The sequence below is a fragment of the Oncorhynchus kisutch genome, linkage group LG10 (assembly GCF_002021735.2).
Source record: "Oncorhynchus kisutch isolate 150728-3 linkage group LG10, Okis_V2, whole genome shotgun sequence".
In the NCBI taxonomy this organism is placed as follows: domain Eukaryota; kingdom Metazoa; phylum Chordata; class Actinopteri; order Salmoniformes; family Salmonidae; genus Oncorhynchus; species Oncorhynchus kisutch.
This window is the reverse complement of record NC_034183.2, coordinates 15659068-15678970: the sequence shown is the minus strand read 5'-3', so window position 1 is coordinate 15678970 and position 19903 is coordinate 15659068. Positions and strand designations below refer to the sequence as shown.

The 19903-nt window shown below is 44.6% G+C and overlaps 1 protein-coding gene across 1 annotated transcript in view; it reads right to left on the bottom strand.

The window, feature by feature from the left end:
* The window catches only part of LOC109897819 (fibulin-1-like), a 42360-nt gene that overhangs the window by 4265 nt on the left and 18192 nt on the right, over positions 1–19903 (bottom strand). Inside the window, exons 15-16 of the mRNA XM_020492414.2 lie at positions 18670–18812; positions 17196–17333 (exon numbers count right to left, since the gene is read on the bottom strand). Of these exons, the coding sequence (XP_020348003.1) occupies positions 17196–17333; positions 18670–18812 (281 nt within the window). The remainder of the gene's footprint in view (positions 1–17195; positions 17334–18669; positions 18813–19903) is intronic.

The following is a 19903-nucleotide window of genomic DNA, read 5'->3' as shown; positions in this document are numbered from 1 at the left end:
GATGAGCGAGGCGAACAAAATGAAACATATCATTATAAATACAGTATGGAGTACCACAATACGGCCTGGATCTCCCAATAGCCCTGTTTTATTGGGAATGGAGTGATGGTTTCAGATCATAAATGTGACCCGAATCCAATCGAGGCTCTAGATGTTTTCCATTACAGGGGTCAGCTGGGGCCAAGTTCGCCACTGACGCAAACAAAGTCTCACGAGGACAACGTTTAAATTCAAATCAGAGGGACAAACAAGCAAAAATGTTTCATAATTTTTACATTTCCATTATATAAAGATATACAGTTGAAGTCTGAAGTTTACACCTTAGCCAAATACATTTAAACTCAGTTTTTCACAATTCCTGACATTTAATCCTCGATAAAATCGCTGTCTTAGGTCAGTTAGGATCACCACTTTATTTTAAGAATGTGAAATGTCAGAATAATAGTAGAGGGAATGATTTATTTCAGCTTTTATTTCCTTCATCACATTCCCAGTGGGTCAGACGTTTACATACACTCAATTAGTGTTTGGTAGCATTGCCTTTAAATTGTTTAAGTTGGGTCAAACGCAGCCCCCCACAAGCTTCCCACAATAAGTTGGGTGAATTTTGGCCCATTCCTCCTGACTGATTCAGGTTTGTAGGCCTCCTTGCTCGCACATGCTTTTTCAGTTCTGCCCACAAATTTCTGCCCACGGGGCTTTGTGATGGCCACTCCAATACCTTGACTTTGTTGTCCTTAAGCCATTTTGCCACAACTTTGGAAATACGCCTGGGGTCATTGTCCATTTGGAAGACCCATTTGCGACCAAGCTTTAACTTCCTGACTGATGCCTTGAGATGTTGCTTCAATATATCCACATAATTTTCCTCCCTCATGATGCCATCTATTTTGTGAAGTGCACCAGTCCCTCCTGCAGCACAGCACCCCCATAACATGATGCTGCCACCCCCGTGCTTCCCGGTTGGGATGGTGTTCTTCGGCTTGCAAGCTTCCCACTTTTTCCTTCAAACATAACAATGGTCATTATGGCCAAACAGTTCTATTTTTGTTTCATCAGACCGGAGGACATGAAAAAAGTACGATCTTTGTCCCCATGTGCAGTTGCAAACCGCAGTCTGGCTTTTTTATGGTGGTTTTGGAGCAGTGGCTTCTTCCTTGCTGAGTGGCCTTTCAGGTTATGTCAATATAGGGCTCGTTTTACTGTGGATATAGATACTTTTCTACCTGTTTCCTCCAGCATCTTCACAAGGTCCTTTGTTGTTGTTCTGGGATTGATTTGCACTTTTCGCACCAAAGTACATTAATCTCTAGGAGACAGAACGCATCTCCTTCCTGAGCGGTATGACGGCGGTGTGGTCACATGGTGTTTATACTTGCATACTATTGCTTGTACAGATGAACGTGGTACCTTCAGGCATTTGGAAATTGCTCCCAAGGATGAACCAGACTTGTGGAGGTCTACCATTTTTTTCAGAGATTTTGGCTGATTTCTTTTGATTTTCCCAAGATGTCAAGCAAAGAGGCATTGAGTTTGAAGGTAGGCCTTGAAATACATCCACAGGTACACCTTCAATTGACTCAAATTATGTAAATTAGTATAACAGAAGCTTCTAAAGCCATGACATCATTATCTGGAATTTTCCAAGCTGTTTAAAGGCACAGTCAACTTAGCCTATGTAAACTTCTGACCCACTGGAATTGTGATACAGTGAATGATGAAAGTGAAATAATCTGTATGTAAACAATTGTTGGAAAATGTACTTGTGTTATGCACAAAGTAGATGTCCTAACCGACTTGCCAAAACAATAGTTTGTTAACAAGAAATTTGTGGAGTGGTTGAAAAACGAGTTTTAATGACACCAACCTAAGTGTATGTAAACTTCCGACTTCAACTGTACAGTGGCAAGAAAAATAATGTGAACCCTTTGGAATTACCTGGATTTCTGCATAAAATCGTCATCAAATTTGATCTGATCTTCATCGGGGCGGCAGGTTGCCTAGTGGTTAGAGCGTTGGGCCAGTAACTGAAAGGTTGCTAGATTGAATCCCCGAGCTGACAAGGTAAAAATCTGTCGTTCTTCCCCTGAACAAGGCAGTTAGCCCACTGTTCCTAGGCCATCATTGTAAATAAGACGGTTGAGCTAACGTAGGCTAATGCAATTAGCATGAGGTTGTACGTAACAAGAACATTTCCCAGGAGATAGACATATCTGATATTGGCAGAAAGCTTAAATTCTTGTTAATCTAACTGCACTATCCAATTTACAGTCGCTATTACAGTGAAACAATACCATGCTATTGTTTGAGGAGAGTGCACAATTTTTAACATAAAAAGTTATTAATAATCAAATTAGGCATATTTGGGCAGTCTTGATACAACATTTCGAACAGAAATGCAATAGTTCATTGGATCAGTCTAAAATTGTGCACATACGCTGCTGCGTTCTAGTGGCCAAAATGTACATTGCACCTAGGCTCTATTGCACATACATTATTGCATTTCAAAGATGATGGTACAAAAAAATACAAAAGAACAGTCGATTTTTTTTTGTATTATCTTTTACCAGATCTATTGTGTTATATTCTCCTACATATCTTTCACATTTCCACAAACGTCAAAGTGTTCCTTTCAAATGGTACCAAGAATATGCATATCCTTGCTTCAGGGCTGAGCTACAGGCAGATTGATTTGAGTATGTAATTTCAGGCAAAAATGTTTTTTTTTAAAGGGGCGGATCCTTATTAACTGACTTGCATAGTTAAACTAAGGTTCAAATAGAAGAAATCTAAGTCACAACAATAGACAAACACAGTGTGCTTAAACTAATATTTTTCTTGTCTGTATTGAATACATCTTGTAAACATTCACAGTGTAGGTTGGAAAAAGTAGGTGAACCCCTAGGCTAATGACTTCTCCAAAAGCTAAGAGCTTGGAGTCAGGAGTCAGCTAACCTTGAGACCAATCAATGAGACGAGATTGGAGAGGTAGGTTTGAGCTGCCTTGCCCTATAAAAAACACTTATAAAATTTGAGTTTGCTATTCACAAGAAGCATTGCCTGATGAGAACCATGCCTCAAACAAAAGAGATATCAGAAGACCTAAGATTAAGAATTGTTGACTTGCATAAAGCTGGAAAGGGTTACAAAAGTATCTCTAAAAGCCTTGATGTTCATCAGTCCACGGTAAGACAATTTGTCTATAAATTGAGAAAGTTCAGCACTGTTGCTACTCTCCCTAGGAGTGGCTGTCCTGTAAAGATGACTGCAAAAGCACAGTGAGTGCTCAATGAGGTTTAGAAAAATCCTAGAGTGTCAGCTAAAGACTTAAAGAAATCTCTGGAATATGCTAACATCTCTGTTGACAAGTCTATGATACGTAAAACACTAAACAAGAATGGTGTTCATGGGACGACACCACGGAAGAAGCCACTGCTTTCTAAAAAAAACATTGCCGCACGTCTGTGGTTCGCAAAAGAGCACCTGGATGTTCCACCTGGATGTTCTACTGGCAAAATATTCTGTGGACAGATGAAACTACAGTTGAGTTGTTTGGAAGGAACACGCAACACTATGTGTGGAGAAAAAAGGCACAGCACACCAACATCAAAACCTCATCCCAACTGTAAAGTATGGTGGAGGGAGCATCATGGTTTGGGGCTGCTTTGCTGCCTCAGGGCCTGGACAGCTTGCTATCATCAACGGGAAAATGTATTCCCAAGTTTATCAAGACATTTTGCAGGAGAACGTTAGGCTATCTGTCCGACAATTGAATCTCAACAAAAGTTGGGTGATGCAACATGACAACGACCTAAAACACAGAAGTAAATCAACAACAGTTTCACGGATCCCTCCGGAACTCTCATTGCGCACACCTGGCCCCAATTCCCACTGATTTTATTTGTATATATGTGCCCTTTGTTCACCATGGTGGTGTTGATTATTGTTACTATGTCCGTTGGTGCGTGTGAGTACCTGTGCTGTGTGTTTTGGGCTTTTGTGCCCTTGTGGATTGCGCAGATGATTATGGGACTCGGCCCGTGTGATAATCATTGTGCGCTTGTGTTATTTATTCGAGGTACTCCTCGCTCTTTTGTTTGGGTTTCAACCCTGTGTTTTGTTACATGTGTGTTTGGTCTTCGTCCCCTTGCCTTTACACGGCATGCCGTCATTAGGGCTGAATAAAAAACATTACACATTACTGTGCTTGTCTCCCGAATCTTCTCATACCAGCGTGACAGAATAATCTAATATTCAGGGAGACCGCGCAAATGACCCGTCCAACGACGCTGCGACTGGTCCGTCCGGCACCGCTGCAATTTCGGCAGCTGCAACTGTGTCGTCTGACTTCACCACAATGGGTCCGTTCGATGGCACAACTTCAGCAGCTACAACTGGTCCGTCCGACGATGCCACAACTGGGGCGTCCGACGCCACTGCTACTGGTCCGAACTACGCCGCCACAACTTTGGCAGCAACAACTAGCCCGTCCAATGACGACGCAACTTCGGCAGCTGCAACGGGTCCTGATTGACCCGCACTGCGTTCCTGTGAATGTCCTCGAGGCCGGTGTCATTGCATTGCTTGTGCAGTGCGTCGGGGGGGTACTGTCACGGGGGTACTGTTAATGCAAATAGTCTGGTTAGCCATTTGAGTAGCTGTTCAGGAGTCATATGGCTTGGAGGTTAAAGCTGTTTAGAAACCTCTTGGACCTAGACTTGACGCTCAGGTACCACTTTCCCTGCGGTAGCAGAGAGAACAGTCTACGACTAGGGTGGCTGGAGTCTTTGACCATTTTTAGGGCCTTCCTCTGACACTGCCTGGTATAGAGTTTCTGAATGGCAGGAAGCTTGGCCTACTAGGCAGTACGCATTACCCTCTGTAGTGCCTTGCGGTCGGAGGCCGAGCAGTTGCCATACCAGGCAGTGATGCAACCCGTCAGGATGCTCTCGATGGTGCAGTTGTAAAACCTTTTGAGGATCTGAGGACCCATTCCAAATCTTTTCAGTCTCCTTCAGGGGAATAGGTTTTGTCGTGCCCTCTTGACGACTGGCTTGGTGTGCTTGGACCATGTTAGTTTGTTGGTGATGTGGACGCCAAGGAACTTGAAGCTCTCAACCTGTTCCGCTACAGCCCAATCGATGAGAATGGGTGTGTGCTCGGTCCTCCTTTTCCTGTAGTCTACAATCATCCCCTTTGTCTTGATCACGTTGAGGGAGAGGTTATTGTCCTTGCACCACACAGTCAGGTCTCTGACCTCCTCCCTATAGGCTGTCTCATCGTTGTCTGTGTTGTGTCATCGGCAAACTTAATTATGGTGTTGGAGTCGTCCCCGGCTATGCAGTCATGAGTGAACAGGGAGTACAGGAGGGGACTGAGCACGCTTCCCTGAGGGGTCTCCGTGTTGAGGATCAGCGTGGCAGATGGGGTGTTACCTACCCTTACCACCTGGGGGCGGCTCGTCAGGAAGTCCAGGATCCAGTTAAAGAGGTGTTTAGTCCCAGGGTCTTTAGCTTAGTGATGAGCTTTGAGGGCACTATGGTGTTGAACGCTGAGCTGTAGTCAATGAATAGCATTCCAACATAAGCATTCCTATTGTCCAGTTGGGAAAGGCAGTGTGGAGTGCAATAGAGATTGTATCATCTGTGGATCTGTTGGTGTGGTATGGAAATTGGAATGAGTGGGATGGGGTTTCTGGGATAATGGTGTTGTGAGCCATGACCAGCCTTTCAAAGCATTTCATGGCTACAGACGTGAGTGCTATGGGTCGGTAGACATTTAGGCAGGTTACCTTAGTGTTCTTGGGCACAGGGACTATGGTGTTCTGCTCGAAACATGTTGGTATTGCAGACTCAGACAGGGAGAGGTTGAACATGTCAGTGAAGACAATTGACAGTTGGTCAGCGCATGCTCGGAGTACACGTCCTGGTAATCCATCTGGTCCAGCGGCCTTGTGAATGTTGACCTGTTTAAAGGGCTTACTCACATCGACTGCATAGAGCGCCATAACACAGACGTCTGGAACAGCTGATGCTTTCATGCATGTTTCAGTGTTACTTGCCTCGAAGCGAGCATAGCAGTTATTTAGCTCGTCTGGTAGGCTTGTGTCACTGGGCAGCTCTCAGCTGTGCTTCCCTTTGTAGTGTGTAATAGTTTGCAAGCCCTGCCACATCCGACAAGCGTAGGAGCCGGTGTAGTACGATTCGATCTTAGTCCTGTAATGACGCTTTGCCTGTTTGATGGTTCATCAGAGGGCATAGCGGGATTGCTATTAGAGTCCAGCTCCTTGAAAGCGGCAGCTAAACCCTTACCTCAGTGTGAATGTGGCCTGTAATCCATGGCTTCTGGTTGGGGTATGTACGTACAGTCACTGTGGGGACGACATCCTCGATGCACTTATTCATAAAGTCAGTGGCTGGTGTACTCCTCAATGCCATCGGAAGAATCCAGGAACATATTCCAGTCTGTGATAGCAAAACAGTCATGTAGTTTAGCATCTGCTTCATCTGACCACTTTTTTTATAGACCGAGTCACTGGTGCATCCTGCTTTAATTTTTGCTTGTAAGCAGGAATCAGGAGGATATAGTTATGGTCATATTTGCCAAATGGAGGGCGTAGACAGCTACGAAAAATACAGAGGAAAACTCTCTAGATAGATAGTGTGGTCGACAGCATATCATGAGATACTCTACCTCAGGCAGCAAAACCTTGAGGCTTCCTTAGATATTGTGCACCAGCTATTGTTTACAAATATGCACAGGCCCCCGCCCTGTGTCTTACCAGAGGCTGCTGTTTTGTCCTGCCGATAGAGTGTATAACCCGCGAGCTGTATGTTCTTAATGTCGTCGTTCATCCACGACTCGGTGAAACATATTACAGTTGTTGGTAAGATATACATGCTTTCAGTTCGTCCCATTTATTTTCCAGCGATTGAACGTTAGCTGGTAGAACGGAAGGCCAGGGCAGATTAGCCACTCGTCCCCTGATCCTCACAAGACATCCTGATCTCTTTCCACAAAACCTTTTCCAGCGAATCATAGGGATCTGGGCCTGGTTGGGTGTCTGTATTATATCCATCCCACCCAACTCATTGAAGAAGAATCGTCCAATTTGAGGTGAGCAATTTCAGTTCTGATGTCCAGAAGCTCTTTTCGGTCATAAGAGACGGTAGCAGCAACATTATGTACAAAACAAGTTATGAACAACACGAAAAAACAATCAAAAGTGCATGGTTGGTTAAGAGCGGATAAGACGGCAGCCCTCCCCTCCGGCGTCATTATGTGACATCGGAAGAACAGTTGAGTCTAGAAACACAACTCATGTATGGGATCGTTCAGCAGAAGCACACGATGAACGCAAGCCTACACGTGACCATGTGAAATTAACTCTTCACAGTGAAAACTTCACAGAGAACAAGGCCTTCTTCCATAGAAAGTTTTACATACAACCCTCACATAACCTTGAACCCCCAAAAGACTGCGATTGTGCTAGCCAACTGTCCTTCCGAACAACCCATTGGGACCTTATAGGTATGCCCTCTGTTTAGGTTCAGCTTCCTGTGGCTATGGGAAGTGGCTTAATTCATTCTCAACATGGTCCTTCATTTTCTCCCTGCAGTTACACAAAAACACTTGATTCAACCCTCTGTAGAACAGTAAATTCAGGGTATTGTTGAAGAATGTACATTGTGGGCCTTGCATTGTATTTCCGCTTCCTATGAATAAATGAAGGGACTTAAATGGCGGTGAAAGGGGCATTTCTGAAGGGTTAAAAAGGTTGCATATTGCTAAGTATTACATATTTGTTACCAGAGGATGGTCATGACCCGACATATGAAATATGAATTCAATTGGCCCAAAAGCACTTGAAAATGTAGAGACTAAGAGCCTTATAAAGAGGATATCATTCACAATATTTTAGATTGACTTGGTGAAACTGTTTGCCTGCCTGCTTGTCTATGAGTGTGTCCGTCTGTCAACCCTGTGACACTCATCTTTTCAAATGGAATGCAATGCATGAACAAAAACGTCAACTCGGTGACACTCATTTCTTCCCAGTGAATGCAATGCATGAACAAAAACGTCAACTCGGTGACACTCATTTCTTCCCAGTGAATGCAATGCATGAACAAAAACGTCAACTCGGTGACACTCATTTCTTCCCAGTGAATGCAATGCATTGACAAAAACATATTGTATATTGTGATGTTTTAATTTTTGCAAAAACGTGACAAGATTGTGTTTTGAAGCTGATGCTGCTCAGTCCTTTCTCAGGTACTGTGCTCAGTTCTACTGTCAGCAGCTTACTTGTAGTCATTTATCAGTGACGTGCAGCAGCTCTCGGAGCTGTAGATTCTAGTTGTTCCTCTCAATCATCCCATGTTTTAATTGCGCAATCAGAGCAGTTCAGATTTGACACTCTGAAGTAGGAGCCTCATAAGGGCTCTGTCCATCGGCATGTTTCACATCCACAGCACACAGACTAATGTATCCTCCATGAAGGCAAGGCATCTACAGTGACAACTGGAGCTCAACATACTAGCTATGAACCTGATGTGAAACCAAACCACCAGAGCCACATAATCATTGCAAATATTTCACTCAGTCACGAGCTGTGGTGAGGTGAAAGCCTGACCACAACGCTAACAGGTTTCACTTTGATGCAATCCTATCGTCATTAATTGAGGTGCAGGCCTGTACAAGTTTTAAAAAATGAAAATACCAAATCGCTCACTGATATCATCTCTCCTCTACTTTGTGTATGTAGTTCATTCCAGGATCTGATAGTAGGCTTACAGTATGTCTGAAAGCACTCTGCTCCGGTATCCCTGGGAGTCGGGATTGCGTCGTTCTGTTGCTGAGGTAGTTTATCTGCAGCAGGGTGCAGAGGTGACCCCACCATGTTCCAACCTCCATCAAACACACAGCCGCTCAAACTCCCTGTTCCCCAGAACATTCCACCACACCATAAAATAGCCCGTAATTAGAAAATAACCTTAAATACATGGTAGAAGCGCGAGACAACACTGCCACAAAACAAAATGAAGCAAATGCCAGGAGGCATTTGTCATCCTCTATGGCTGCGAGAGCTACAATATTGAAGGGTTACATGTAAACAGTACAATTTCAGGGTTTTCTGGTTTCTACAACTCGGCGAGGAAGTGTATGTTTCTACAACTCGGCGAGGAAGTGTATGACAAAATCCTAAATGAACGGGTTTAACACCAGAAAACAAAGTATGCGTCGGCCTCGCCACATTATTGTATAATCACACGCTGGCCGTGGTGTGATGCATGCTCAGTGCTGTAAAACCATTGGAAAGGGGCCAGGCAGAGCACAGCTTTTCCCAGGCCCAGGCCCAGTCCGCTCTGAGGGAAGCCTAGGATTAGCATACAGGCTCCTTGGGGACCGGACTATAGGGCACGGGCCTGACTGGCCTTTCTTGTGTGTTTGGTATAGCTCCTGACCACTCCAAAGGGGACGTGAGAGCTGCACAACCCCGGTCTGAAAAGCGAGCTTGTGTGGTTTGGTATTTCAAGGTCAATTAGCGATGACTGAGTCATAGTTACAGATCTCTCCCAAATGAACCGTGGGACCGTGCTGGACGCATGTAGTCCTTCTCCACTGTTGTGACATCATTGAAAAAGTTGCTAGCTGGAAGGAAAAGAATTGAGCTTTTCTTGGACTTTCTATTTTCCGTGGTTGTTTGATGAATGAGTAACATTGATGATATAGTAGCATATAGGCAAATTTCAAGGTAACAGAATGATGCTGAGACAGATGCAAAGTTCGGTAACAGAATGACAGAACAAACCGCACAAACTGTCATTCTGTTACCAAACTTTACCAAACCAATCTGCACTGTTCTTCAAGTAAATGTGTTTTTGTACATTATTATTGTTATTATTATTCACTCCGTTTCCGTGGAATTGCCCATGTAGCATTATCTCCATCGTGACCTTCACATCGTAATAAAAGTGACCTTATACAGTAACCTAACCACCGGACACAGTAGACGATAGCACTCAATCTACATCTCAAAACATGGCATTAAAACATCCAATGTCAAAGATGATGCTGGATTTGGTAGACTTGGAAACAGATTCCTCAACACGCGTATATCCTTTTTTGGATCCATTTTTGATAAACAGATACGTTATGCCAGAATCTCCTGATACCTTTTATCTGTATTAGTCAAAAAGACATAAAGTTTAGATAAAGTGATAATAAATTACTCAAATATAAATATTCACAATAAAACTGAAAATGTAGCAGCGTGGCTGTGGAGATACTTGGGAGGGATGATGAACAAGTCAATACAAATCAAGTGGAAAGCAAAGGGGAGGAAGAAAAGTACATAGCTAGCTATGTATGGCAAATTATTTGTATACACTTACAGCAAGAATCAATGGTGTGTCAATGTGTGTGTACAGGTTCTCGGTCAACTGTGTGTGTGTGTGGGGGGGGGGGGGGGGGGGTGTAGGCACACAGTGTATGTGCAGGTGTTTTCAGAGGAGTGCAAATATACATGCAGTATATTCGGAAAGTATTCAGACCCCTTGACTTTTTCCACATTTTGTTACGTTACAGCCTTATTCTAAAATGCATTAAATACGTTTTCTTCCTCATCAATCTACACACAATACCCCATAATGACAAAGCAAAAACAGGTTTTTAGAAATGTTTGCAAACTTATAAAAAATAAAAAACCTTATTTACATAAGTATTCAGACCCTTTTCTATGAGACATCCTGTTTGCATTGATCATCCTTGAGATGTTTCTACAACTTGATTGGAGTCCACCTGATGTAAATTCAATTGATTGGACATGATTTGGAAAGGCACACACCTGTCTATATAAGGTCCCACAGTTGACAGTTGTCCGTAGAGCTCCGAGACAGGATTGTGTCGAGGCACAGATCTGGGGAAGGGTACCAAAAAATGTCTGCAGCATTGAAGGTCCCCAAGAACACAGTGGCCTCCATCATTCTTAAATGGAAGAAGTTTGGAACCACCAAGACTCTTCCTACAGCTGACCGCCCGGCCAAACCTGAGCAATCAGGGAGAAGGACCTTGTTCAGGGAGTTGACCAAGAACCTGATGGTCACTCAGACAGAGCTCCAGAGTTCCTTCCAGAAGGACAAGTATCTCTGCAGCACTCCACCAATCAGGCCTTTATGGTAGTGGCCAGACGGAAGCCACTCCTCAGTAACAGGCACATGACAGCCCACTTGGAGTTTGCCACAAGTCACCTAAAGGACTCTCAGACCTTGAGAAAGAAGATTCTCTGGTCTGATGATACCAAGATTGAACTCTTTGGCCTGAATGCCAAGCATCACATCTGGAAGAAACCTGGCATAATCACTACGGTGAAGCATGGTGGTGGCAGCATCATGCCGTGGGGATGTTTTTTCAGCAGCAGGGACTGGGAGACTTGTCAGGATCGAGAGAAAGATGAAAGGAGCGAAGTACAGAGAGATCCTTGATGAAAACCTGCTCCAGAGTGCTCGGTACCTCAGAATGGGGCGAAGGTTCACCTTCCAACAGGATAACAACCCTAAGCAGACAGTCAAGACAACACAGGAGTGACTTCGGGACAAGTCTCTGAATGTCCTTGAGTGGCCCAGCCAGAGCCCAGACTTGAACCCGATCTCTGGAGAGACCTGAAAATAGCTGAGCAGCCATGCTCCCCATCCAATCTGACAGAGCTTGAGAGGATCTGCAGAGAAGAATGGGAGAAACTCCCCAAATACAGATGAGCTAAGCTTGCAGCATCATACCCAAGAAGGCTCGAGGCTGTAATCGCTGCCAAAGGTGCTTCAACAAAGTACTGAGTAAAGGGTCTGAATACTTATGTAAAAAAATACGTTATGTGGTATTGTAGTTAGATTGATGAGGGGGGGGATATAATTTCATATATTTTAGAATAAGGTTATAACGTAACATAATGTGGAAAAAGTCAAGGGGTCTGACTACTTTCCGAATGCACTGTACATTCTGTGTGTGCATGTGACGTGTAACACTATCAAACATCAGTGTAGACCACCCCGGGAAGAGAAGGCCTTGTGTGTTTTGCTATGCTGTGGGGTTGTCGGGTGGAGAAGACACTGTTTTGATTAGCTGTACTAATCCCCTCAGTGACAGGCAGGCAGGGATTCCTCATGGGCTTGGCCCGCTCTGGTGGGCCTGCTGATTCCATGTCATAATTCATGATCATCCCCTGACAGACAGATAACCTCTCTCTCTCTCTCTCTCTCTCTCTGTCTCTCTCTCTCTCTGCCGCGAGGAGGCTTTCTCTGCTTATCACACTATATAATCTGCAGATTTCTGTCCTTAGCTCCCTTCATTCTAATACACTCAACCACAAGCTAGAGTTCGTCTGAAATGTCACCCTATTCCCTATATAGAGCATTACTTGTCTTTCGACCAGGTAACTAATAGGGTGCCCTTTAGGAAGCACACCTAGACTAGAGCCTCAAGCCCCACTGTGTCCTTAACACCTGCTCTGACACACCAGGCCCAAATTCCACTAGCTGCTGTGAACGGCTCCATTGACCGCCACCAGCACAAAGTACCTGACCAGACACAGACAGTGAGCTCACTCCTTCATTCATGGAGCTAATGGACATGGTGAGCCTGTCACCTCTGTGCCAATGACATCGTAAATAGGCCTTTCATATTATCTGTGTATAACTCAGAACCACAGAGGCATATTTCTACCTGCGTTCTAGAATGGTTGGAATCTTGCTGTGGCGTCTCAGTCTTCAGTCCAGTAAGTGGCCCATTGACGGAAGGTTTGATTTACTAACGGAACATACCAGATTCACCAAAGGATGAGGTTTAGGAACTTGCCTGTGATGGTTTGCTCACTTCCCCACTCTCACGGTGGCCAGAGGAAAAATTGTTGCCCTTCTGTGAAGAAGATGCTACTTCTTCTAGCATCCATCCTTATCCTTATTCTTCTCCCACATATTTCACACGATGCTACATTAGCCTCAGCCCCATTCCCACCCACAGTCACAGCCTCAGCCCAAGTCCCACCCACAGACCCATTCAAACCATAGCTACCTCTGCCTGCTAACAGGAGCATGACGTGAGCTCAGTCCATCCACACCATGCGTTCACTGGGAGTGTTGTTAAGACAATATTAATCCCACTGTGAAAGCGTGGCTGGGCAGACAAAGTCAAACAGGGGGAACCACCAACACCATGGAGACAAATGGAGAGACCACCACCAATCTGTAGCACGCCACACACACACACACTACCACCACCGCATGCTGCATCACAGGAAAGCCCCTGATTCCGGACCACCTGCTCCTCGTGCTGTAGACCACAGAACTGTTGTTTTTAAAGGGAGTAGCTCTGCAGTTCTGGCTGGCTGCCAGAATCAATCATCCTATTATCATCATGTCCCTTCAAACAGACGTCGTCATCAAACAGTCTGCCCTAATCAGATGACAGTGCAAGAGAGTCTGAGTAATGCATACCTTTTCCCTCACTGTTTGTCTTTCCCAATATGCATCATCTGATGTGCCAGAGATGTTGTCTTAGTGATGACATACCACCAAGCTGGATCTACTTCAGCTCTACCTGGAGGGCTGTAGACTCAGTAAGACATCTGCTGTGTGGTCCTGGCTGTACGTGGTGCTAGGCTAGTTACTGGGCTCCAGGACACTGGATTCTGTGAGTGTATGATTGGTTGTGATCATGTTTTTCCCAAGCGTTGACGGGCTGTTGTGTTTGCACAGATGCGGCTGGCTGTCAAGGCTGTCACCCAGACGTGACAGAGCTGGGAAAACCTCTCGCGTGACACTGATGGATGACTAGGGAAGAGTTGTGCGGCTCTCTCGCAGTGTGTGAGTCGTTGTATATCCAGTGTGTGTGTGTGCATGGGTGAGACTGTGCATCAGTGTGTGTGTGTGTGTGTGTATGGGTGAGACTGTGCGTCAGTGTGTGTGTGTTTATGGGTGAGACTGTGCGTCAGTGTGTGTGTGTGTGTATGGGTGAGACTGTGCGTCAGTGTGTGTGTGTTTATGGGTGAGACTGTGCGTCAGTGTGTGTGTGTGTGTATTGGTGAGACTGTTCATCAGTGTGTGTGTGTGTGTGTGTGTGTGTGTGTGTGTATTGGTGAGACTGTGCATCAGTGTGTGTGTGTATGGGTGAGACTGTGCGTCAGTGTGTGTGTATGGGTGAGACTGTGCGTCAGTGTTTGTGTGTGTGTATGGGTAAGACTGTGCATCAGCGTGTGAAACAGAGAACAAACTCAATCATTCTCCCAAAGTAGCAGTGTACCAAACTTAAACGGCTTACCCTGGTCAAAGTGGTCAGTCTATTAAAAGCGCTATTGGTGAATATAAAGGAGGATTTTCCTCTTGTTCATAAAGTAGATTCATATGCAACTCTTACAGATAGTTTACACGTCAGCTAGCTACAGAGCTAAGCCACAGCCACCAGCCAAAGGAACCAGCGCGGAGCACCACCACTGAGTTGAATAAAACAAACCCTATAGCTGATCACGACATGGACACCAGACTTCACAGCAGACCGTTATTGACCAAAGCCTCGTCAGCAGAGCCACTCAACATGGACGACTATGGCTAACATGCAAGAGCTGCATCCAATAAGCACCCCAAGGGTTTGGGAGAGAAGAGCCTCCTCACAAACAAGGCAGCGAAGCCTTTCATGTGGTAGCCATTTAAAGCGTTCTAATGCTCGACGAGACACTGAGGGCTGGTGTGGGGAAATGGAACAATACATTTAACCACATGAATCACTAGGGCCCAGGATTACTTCTGCACATATTCGTACACACACTCTCTTGCACATGCACGAACACACACAAACACAGAGAGAGAGAGAGGGAGAGAGGTCGAGAGGGAGAGAGAGAGACAGAGAGAGAGACACAGAGAGAAAGAGACAGAGAGAGAGAGAGAGACACAGAGAGAGAGAGACACAGAGAGAGAGAGAGAGAGTCACACACATTCTCTCACAAACATGCACACACGTTAAACCTCTGAGGATGGGTGACGTAAGTCCCAAGTACCAAAGTACCAAAGGGTAGCTCAATTATACCCCCGCCACCCCCCACCCCAATTATACCCCTTCCCCGTTACCCCAGTAACAAAATGATAACCACAAAACTCAAAAGATGGTATCTGTACTCTACCCACTGGGCACACACTGGTTGAATCAACGTTGTTTCCACGTCAGGTCAATGTAATTACATTGAACCAATGTGTAATAGACATTGAGGGTTGACATCTGTGCCCAGTGGGTATTGTATGGTTGTTAGACTAATAATCTTTGTGTACACTCACCACTCTGTTTACTCTCTCTTTCTCCCTCTCCATTCTGGGAAGAGACAGATGTACGTAGCACAAGAGGTTGGTGGCACCTTATTTGGGGAGGACCGGTTTGTGGTAATGGCTGGTACAGCAATTAGTGAAATGGTATCAAGTACATCAAAAACATGGTTTCCATGTGTTTGGATGCCATTCCATTGACTCCGTTCCTGCCATTATCATGAGCCGTCCTCCCCTCAGCAGCCTTGTGTGGTACGTAGTGACAGGCCATCCTTTCATCCATCAGCACAGTATGTATCTCTCACTCTCTCCTTCCACTGCCCGCATCCCTCCATCCTCCCATCGCAGAGCCAAAACAATAACATCCAGGCAGGCCCAACTATGCGTCATCCCCGGGCCGAGTACACCCCCATCCTCCTGGAGCCAGGCTTCGGTTCATCTCCCTCAGACACAGTGAGCAGCGCTGGATCCTCACCAGACCAGTGGAGGCTAAAGGGATGTGCTCCTACACTACAGAGGCTCCACATGCAGTCACACCCACCAAGGCTCCTCTCTTCTCTGTTCTACAGCAACAGACTGGATCTGATCCTTGATTGTCGGGTTAAGTAGGGTACCATTACTATCTCAAAGTCTGTATAAGGAGTAGCGTTGCACAGCTACCGGTAATTTACCAAAGTTTCCGGAATATTCAAGAATTTTGGTCATTAACAGAAAATCTGTCACTCTATCGTAACTTTGGTAATTTATACTTGAATAACTTTTAAAAACGTTATTCATATATAGTATTAATTTGTTCTGTGTCCATATTGTCCATGAGTTTCTAATATATAGACCATATGGTTCAAGAATAAATAGCCTAATTAATGAAAAAAGCATCTAATCAATAAGGCATTATTTTCAATCAACTCTGCAACTCTTCCAACTATTGACTGTGTTCACAACTGCCACCAGTTTGACGGCAAAACACTGACAACAAATACATATTGACACGGTGAAATAGATAAGTGTGTCAAAAGGATATTTCATGCTGAAACCCTCATCTCAAACGTCAATGGTTTTCACTAAATTGATTGTTTGTAAATTTAGGATAATGTTTTACAGCTCTGTCATTATATATATATATTTTTTTAAATAATATTATTTCATTATTTCATATATTTTGCATGTGATAAGGCAACACAGAGGGCCAGAGATTATTACAGACACCAGTAATAAATCCTCATTTTGCAACCCTAAAAAGGACAGATATTCATCATATAAATTTACATACGCACATGAAAATATATTATGCCCATCCAGACTTCTTCATATGCAAAAATATAAGCCATCTCTGTACATCGTAGCCACAATAATCTGTTGAGGAGAAGAAGGGCTTTGTTGCTTAAGGAATGGAAAAACATGGCGGTCAGTAAGTGAATTAAATGGTGCAGAACAGTGGAACAAACTGATGCCAAAATGTTTGGTGGAGAAAGAAGAGAAAGTCGTCCTTCATTGGTCTCCGAGGACAACCCAAAGGACAGCTTAAGGTGCAAATGGCATTGGAAGTGATTGTCAGATGTACTTGTGTCACGGGAGCATCCTTATGATGGAGAATTTCATGCTTCTCAAACCAAAGCTTCTCTTTCTTCTTCTTCTTCTTCTTCTCTCCACTCAGCTCTCACATGGACACACACACATGCGTTTGGTTTGTATATATAAAAAACGCAATGCAAAATTAGGTCAGAAAACCGCTTGTTTGAAAGTCTATCCAGGGAGGCCTCGGGACTAGTGATTGCCTGCTATTGTTATTTGACCCTTGTGACTTGATGAGTTACTCAGATCTCAACTCAAGTCAAATGGCATATGGCTTAGCTAGCTGCATCCCTTCGCTCCTTCTTTCTTTCCACTCACCCACGATTATGCCGTGCTCCTCACGTTTGACGATGTCGAAGGAATTCTGGACATTTCCCTCCAGGATGTCGAACACGATGTCGGAGCTGATGTGGGGGGAGGAGTGCGCCATCGACATGGTTCTCAGGAAAACTATCTCTGTTGGAAGAAGATAACAATTAGAGACAAAAGAGCTTTACAGGGCTTTAAACCCTTATAATCAGGCTGGGATTGAATCGGCCAGGCTCGTGCCAACTTCTCCTCGGAGGAAGACAATAAAATGGGAGGCAGCTAAGCTCTGGGTTTATTGTGTGCAGAGGGGGTCATGACAGGGATGATGGGTGTTCAGTGCTGTTGTTCAGTTAAAGGCCTGCAAGTCCTAAACACCCCGACGAGGAGCTTATGAGAAACAACAAGGACTTAACTTCCCATGAAGTTGAGAATGAGGACTAAGGACTAAGTTTGTCTCGGTTTGTATGGGTGTGATTACAGTGGTCAGTCAGTCAGATCCATCCTAAGTGACACTTAGACATTGGTTTTGGTCTAGCGGCTAGGCAACACTTAACGGTGTTACCAGCACACCAACCTTGTCCCCCAGGGTTTGAATGCACACAGCTCATATATATATATTGAATGTTAAGGAGGAAGTGTCTGATGCACGAATTACCACTACACTGTCAACAACACACTTAAAGAGCCACTAATGTTGCCCATTAGAGAAACGAGATTTCAGTCTTGGAGGTTTGTTTTCTGACCGATTCCACATTTGGTGTAATGATGTTGGGGAGGCAGGGTAGCCTAGTGGTTAGAGCGTTGGACTAGTAACCGGAAGGTTGCAAGTTCAAACCCCCGAGCTGACAAGGTACAAATCTGTCATTCTTCCCCTGAACAGGCAGTTAACCCACTGTTCCTAGGCTGTCATTGAAAATAAGAATTTGTTCTTAACTGACGTGCCTAGTTAAATAAAGGTTAAAAAAATGCCTGTAGATGAGGAAGCCTAATTCACTTTCTCAGAAGAAATCTGTTTTGCTGAGGATGTTCTAGTTGTGCAATTTTACATCTAACTAAGGTGTTTGGTGCAGTATTTCTCAATTTTACATCTAACTAAGGTGTTTGGTGCAGTATTTCTCAATTTTACATCTAACTAAGGTGTTTGGTACAATAACTGTTTCTGACTCATAATGATGCCACATAGGTTGTTTTCAAAGGAATTAGTTCATTAGCTGATTTTTGGCAAGTAAGTAAGTAGCCTTGCAAGAGCCTTGGATTTCAGCTCATGGGAGCAGGAGCATAACTCCTCATTATGTAGTGCGAGGCAGCTTGATGTATAAGCACACCCCCTGGACAGGAGGCTAGTCTATCACAGGCTTTTTTGGTCAACAGGTTTTGGACAACAAGATAATATAAAAAGGAATATGTATGTTTTCACGTAACATGCTGTCAGTGAAAAAAAATGTGCTGTAATCTAAATAAGTGCATGAGAGATCACCCCTACCTTCAGGCCTGGTGAACTCCCTGAAGGTAGGCATGGAGATGACAGTGTGGGAGACGGAGTGTACAGGGTCCAGGACACAGCTGATGTCATTGGGCTGGCACGACTTCACACAGCGGACGGTGTCTGAGCGCTCGACCCTTGCCCTGGTGAGAGAGGACACACACAAATGCACACACACAACTTCTGACCTTTAGGGAGAGATTATAAAAAGGCACAAACCGCCTTCGGTTCCTCCCCTGAAGCTCAAATGACAGGGCATCCTATTCCAAGGGAGAAGTGCACTGCACAATCAAGAACTCAGCAGACCCTGTGGAACAACCGCTACACAAACACGATCTGTCCAACTACAGCGGGGATGCTGGATAAAGTATTCTACATAAAAAACATTGGTACTGTATGTGGCTAGCAAGAATGATAAAACAACGACAGCCAAAGATCACACAGTAGCCAGAGTGTAGCTGGCTAGTGGAGGCTCTGGTAGCCATTGATGGTTTGGTTTCTGATGCACTGGTTGTGTTGTGTGGGGAGAAGAGAAGTGAAATATGAAATACTATGAGGAGAGAATGATGCATGAGTTGCTCGCAGCAAAATATTTGGATTTGTTGAGCGTGTCCCCGGCTTCATATCAGATAATCTCTTGAGGAGAATTTATGGGACAAGGGGGGTTCTAAAATTCTCCTAAATTGTGAAGAACATGACTAGACAACTCCCCAAGCGCTCCGAGCTGCTCTCATCCCATTATTTAAGACTCTGTTTATTTCACAATCTAATCAGTGGCAGCTTAGGGTGAGGGGAGACCTCTCTGAAACAAATGCCACCCACCCACATGCCTACAGCAACAGGGCTGCTATGCTGCCAGGAACCTGTCCTGCAATCTGAGAGGAACTGTTTCTCAGCAGGCTTTCACCCACAAGCACCAGGGACAGAGACCTCTATTTAAATCATCAATGCCCTGGGGAGGTCCTGGTTACGAAACATATCAAGACAAATTCTACAACTCAACGTCAGCCATAATCTCCTCTGCTTGGTGGGGATGTGCCATGCTCTACCGAACGAACTCTGCTTCTCCATGAGCCTATTCTAAACAGACAAAATACCATACCTGCAGCTTATACAGTTGATAATGTCTGGTGTGGATGGGATTCAAAAGGAAGGTAATACCAACAGACAAGTAGCTGGCCAGTGCATACATGATTTGGCTCTGGTTCCCAAGAGTACCATGTATAGGGTCCAA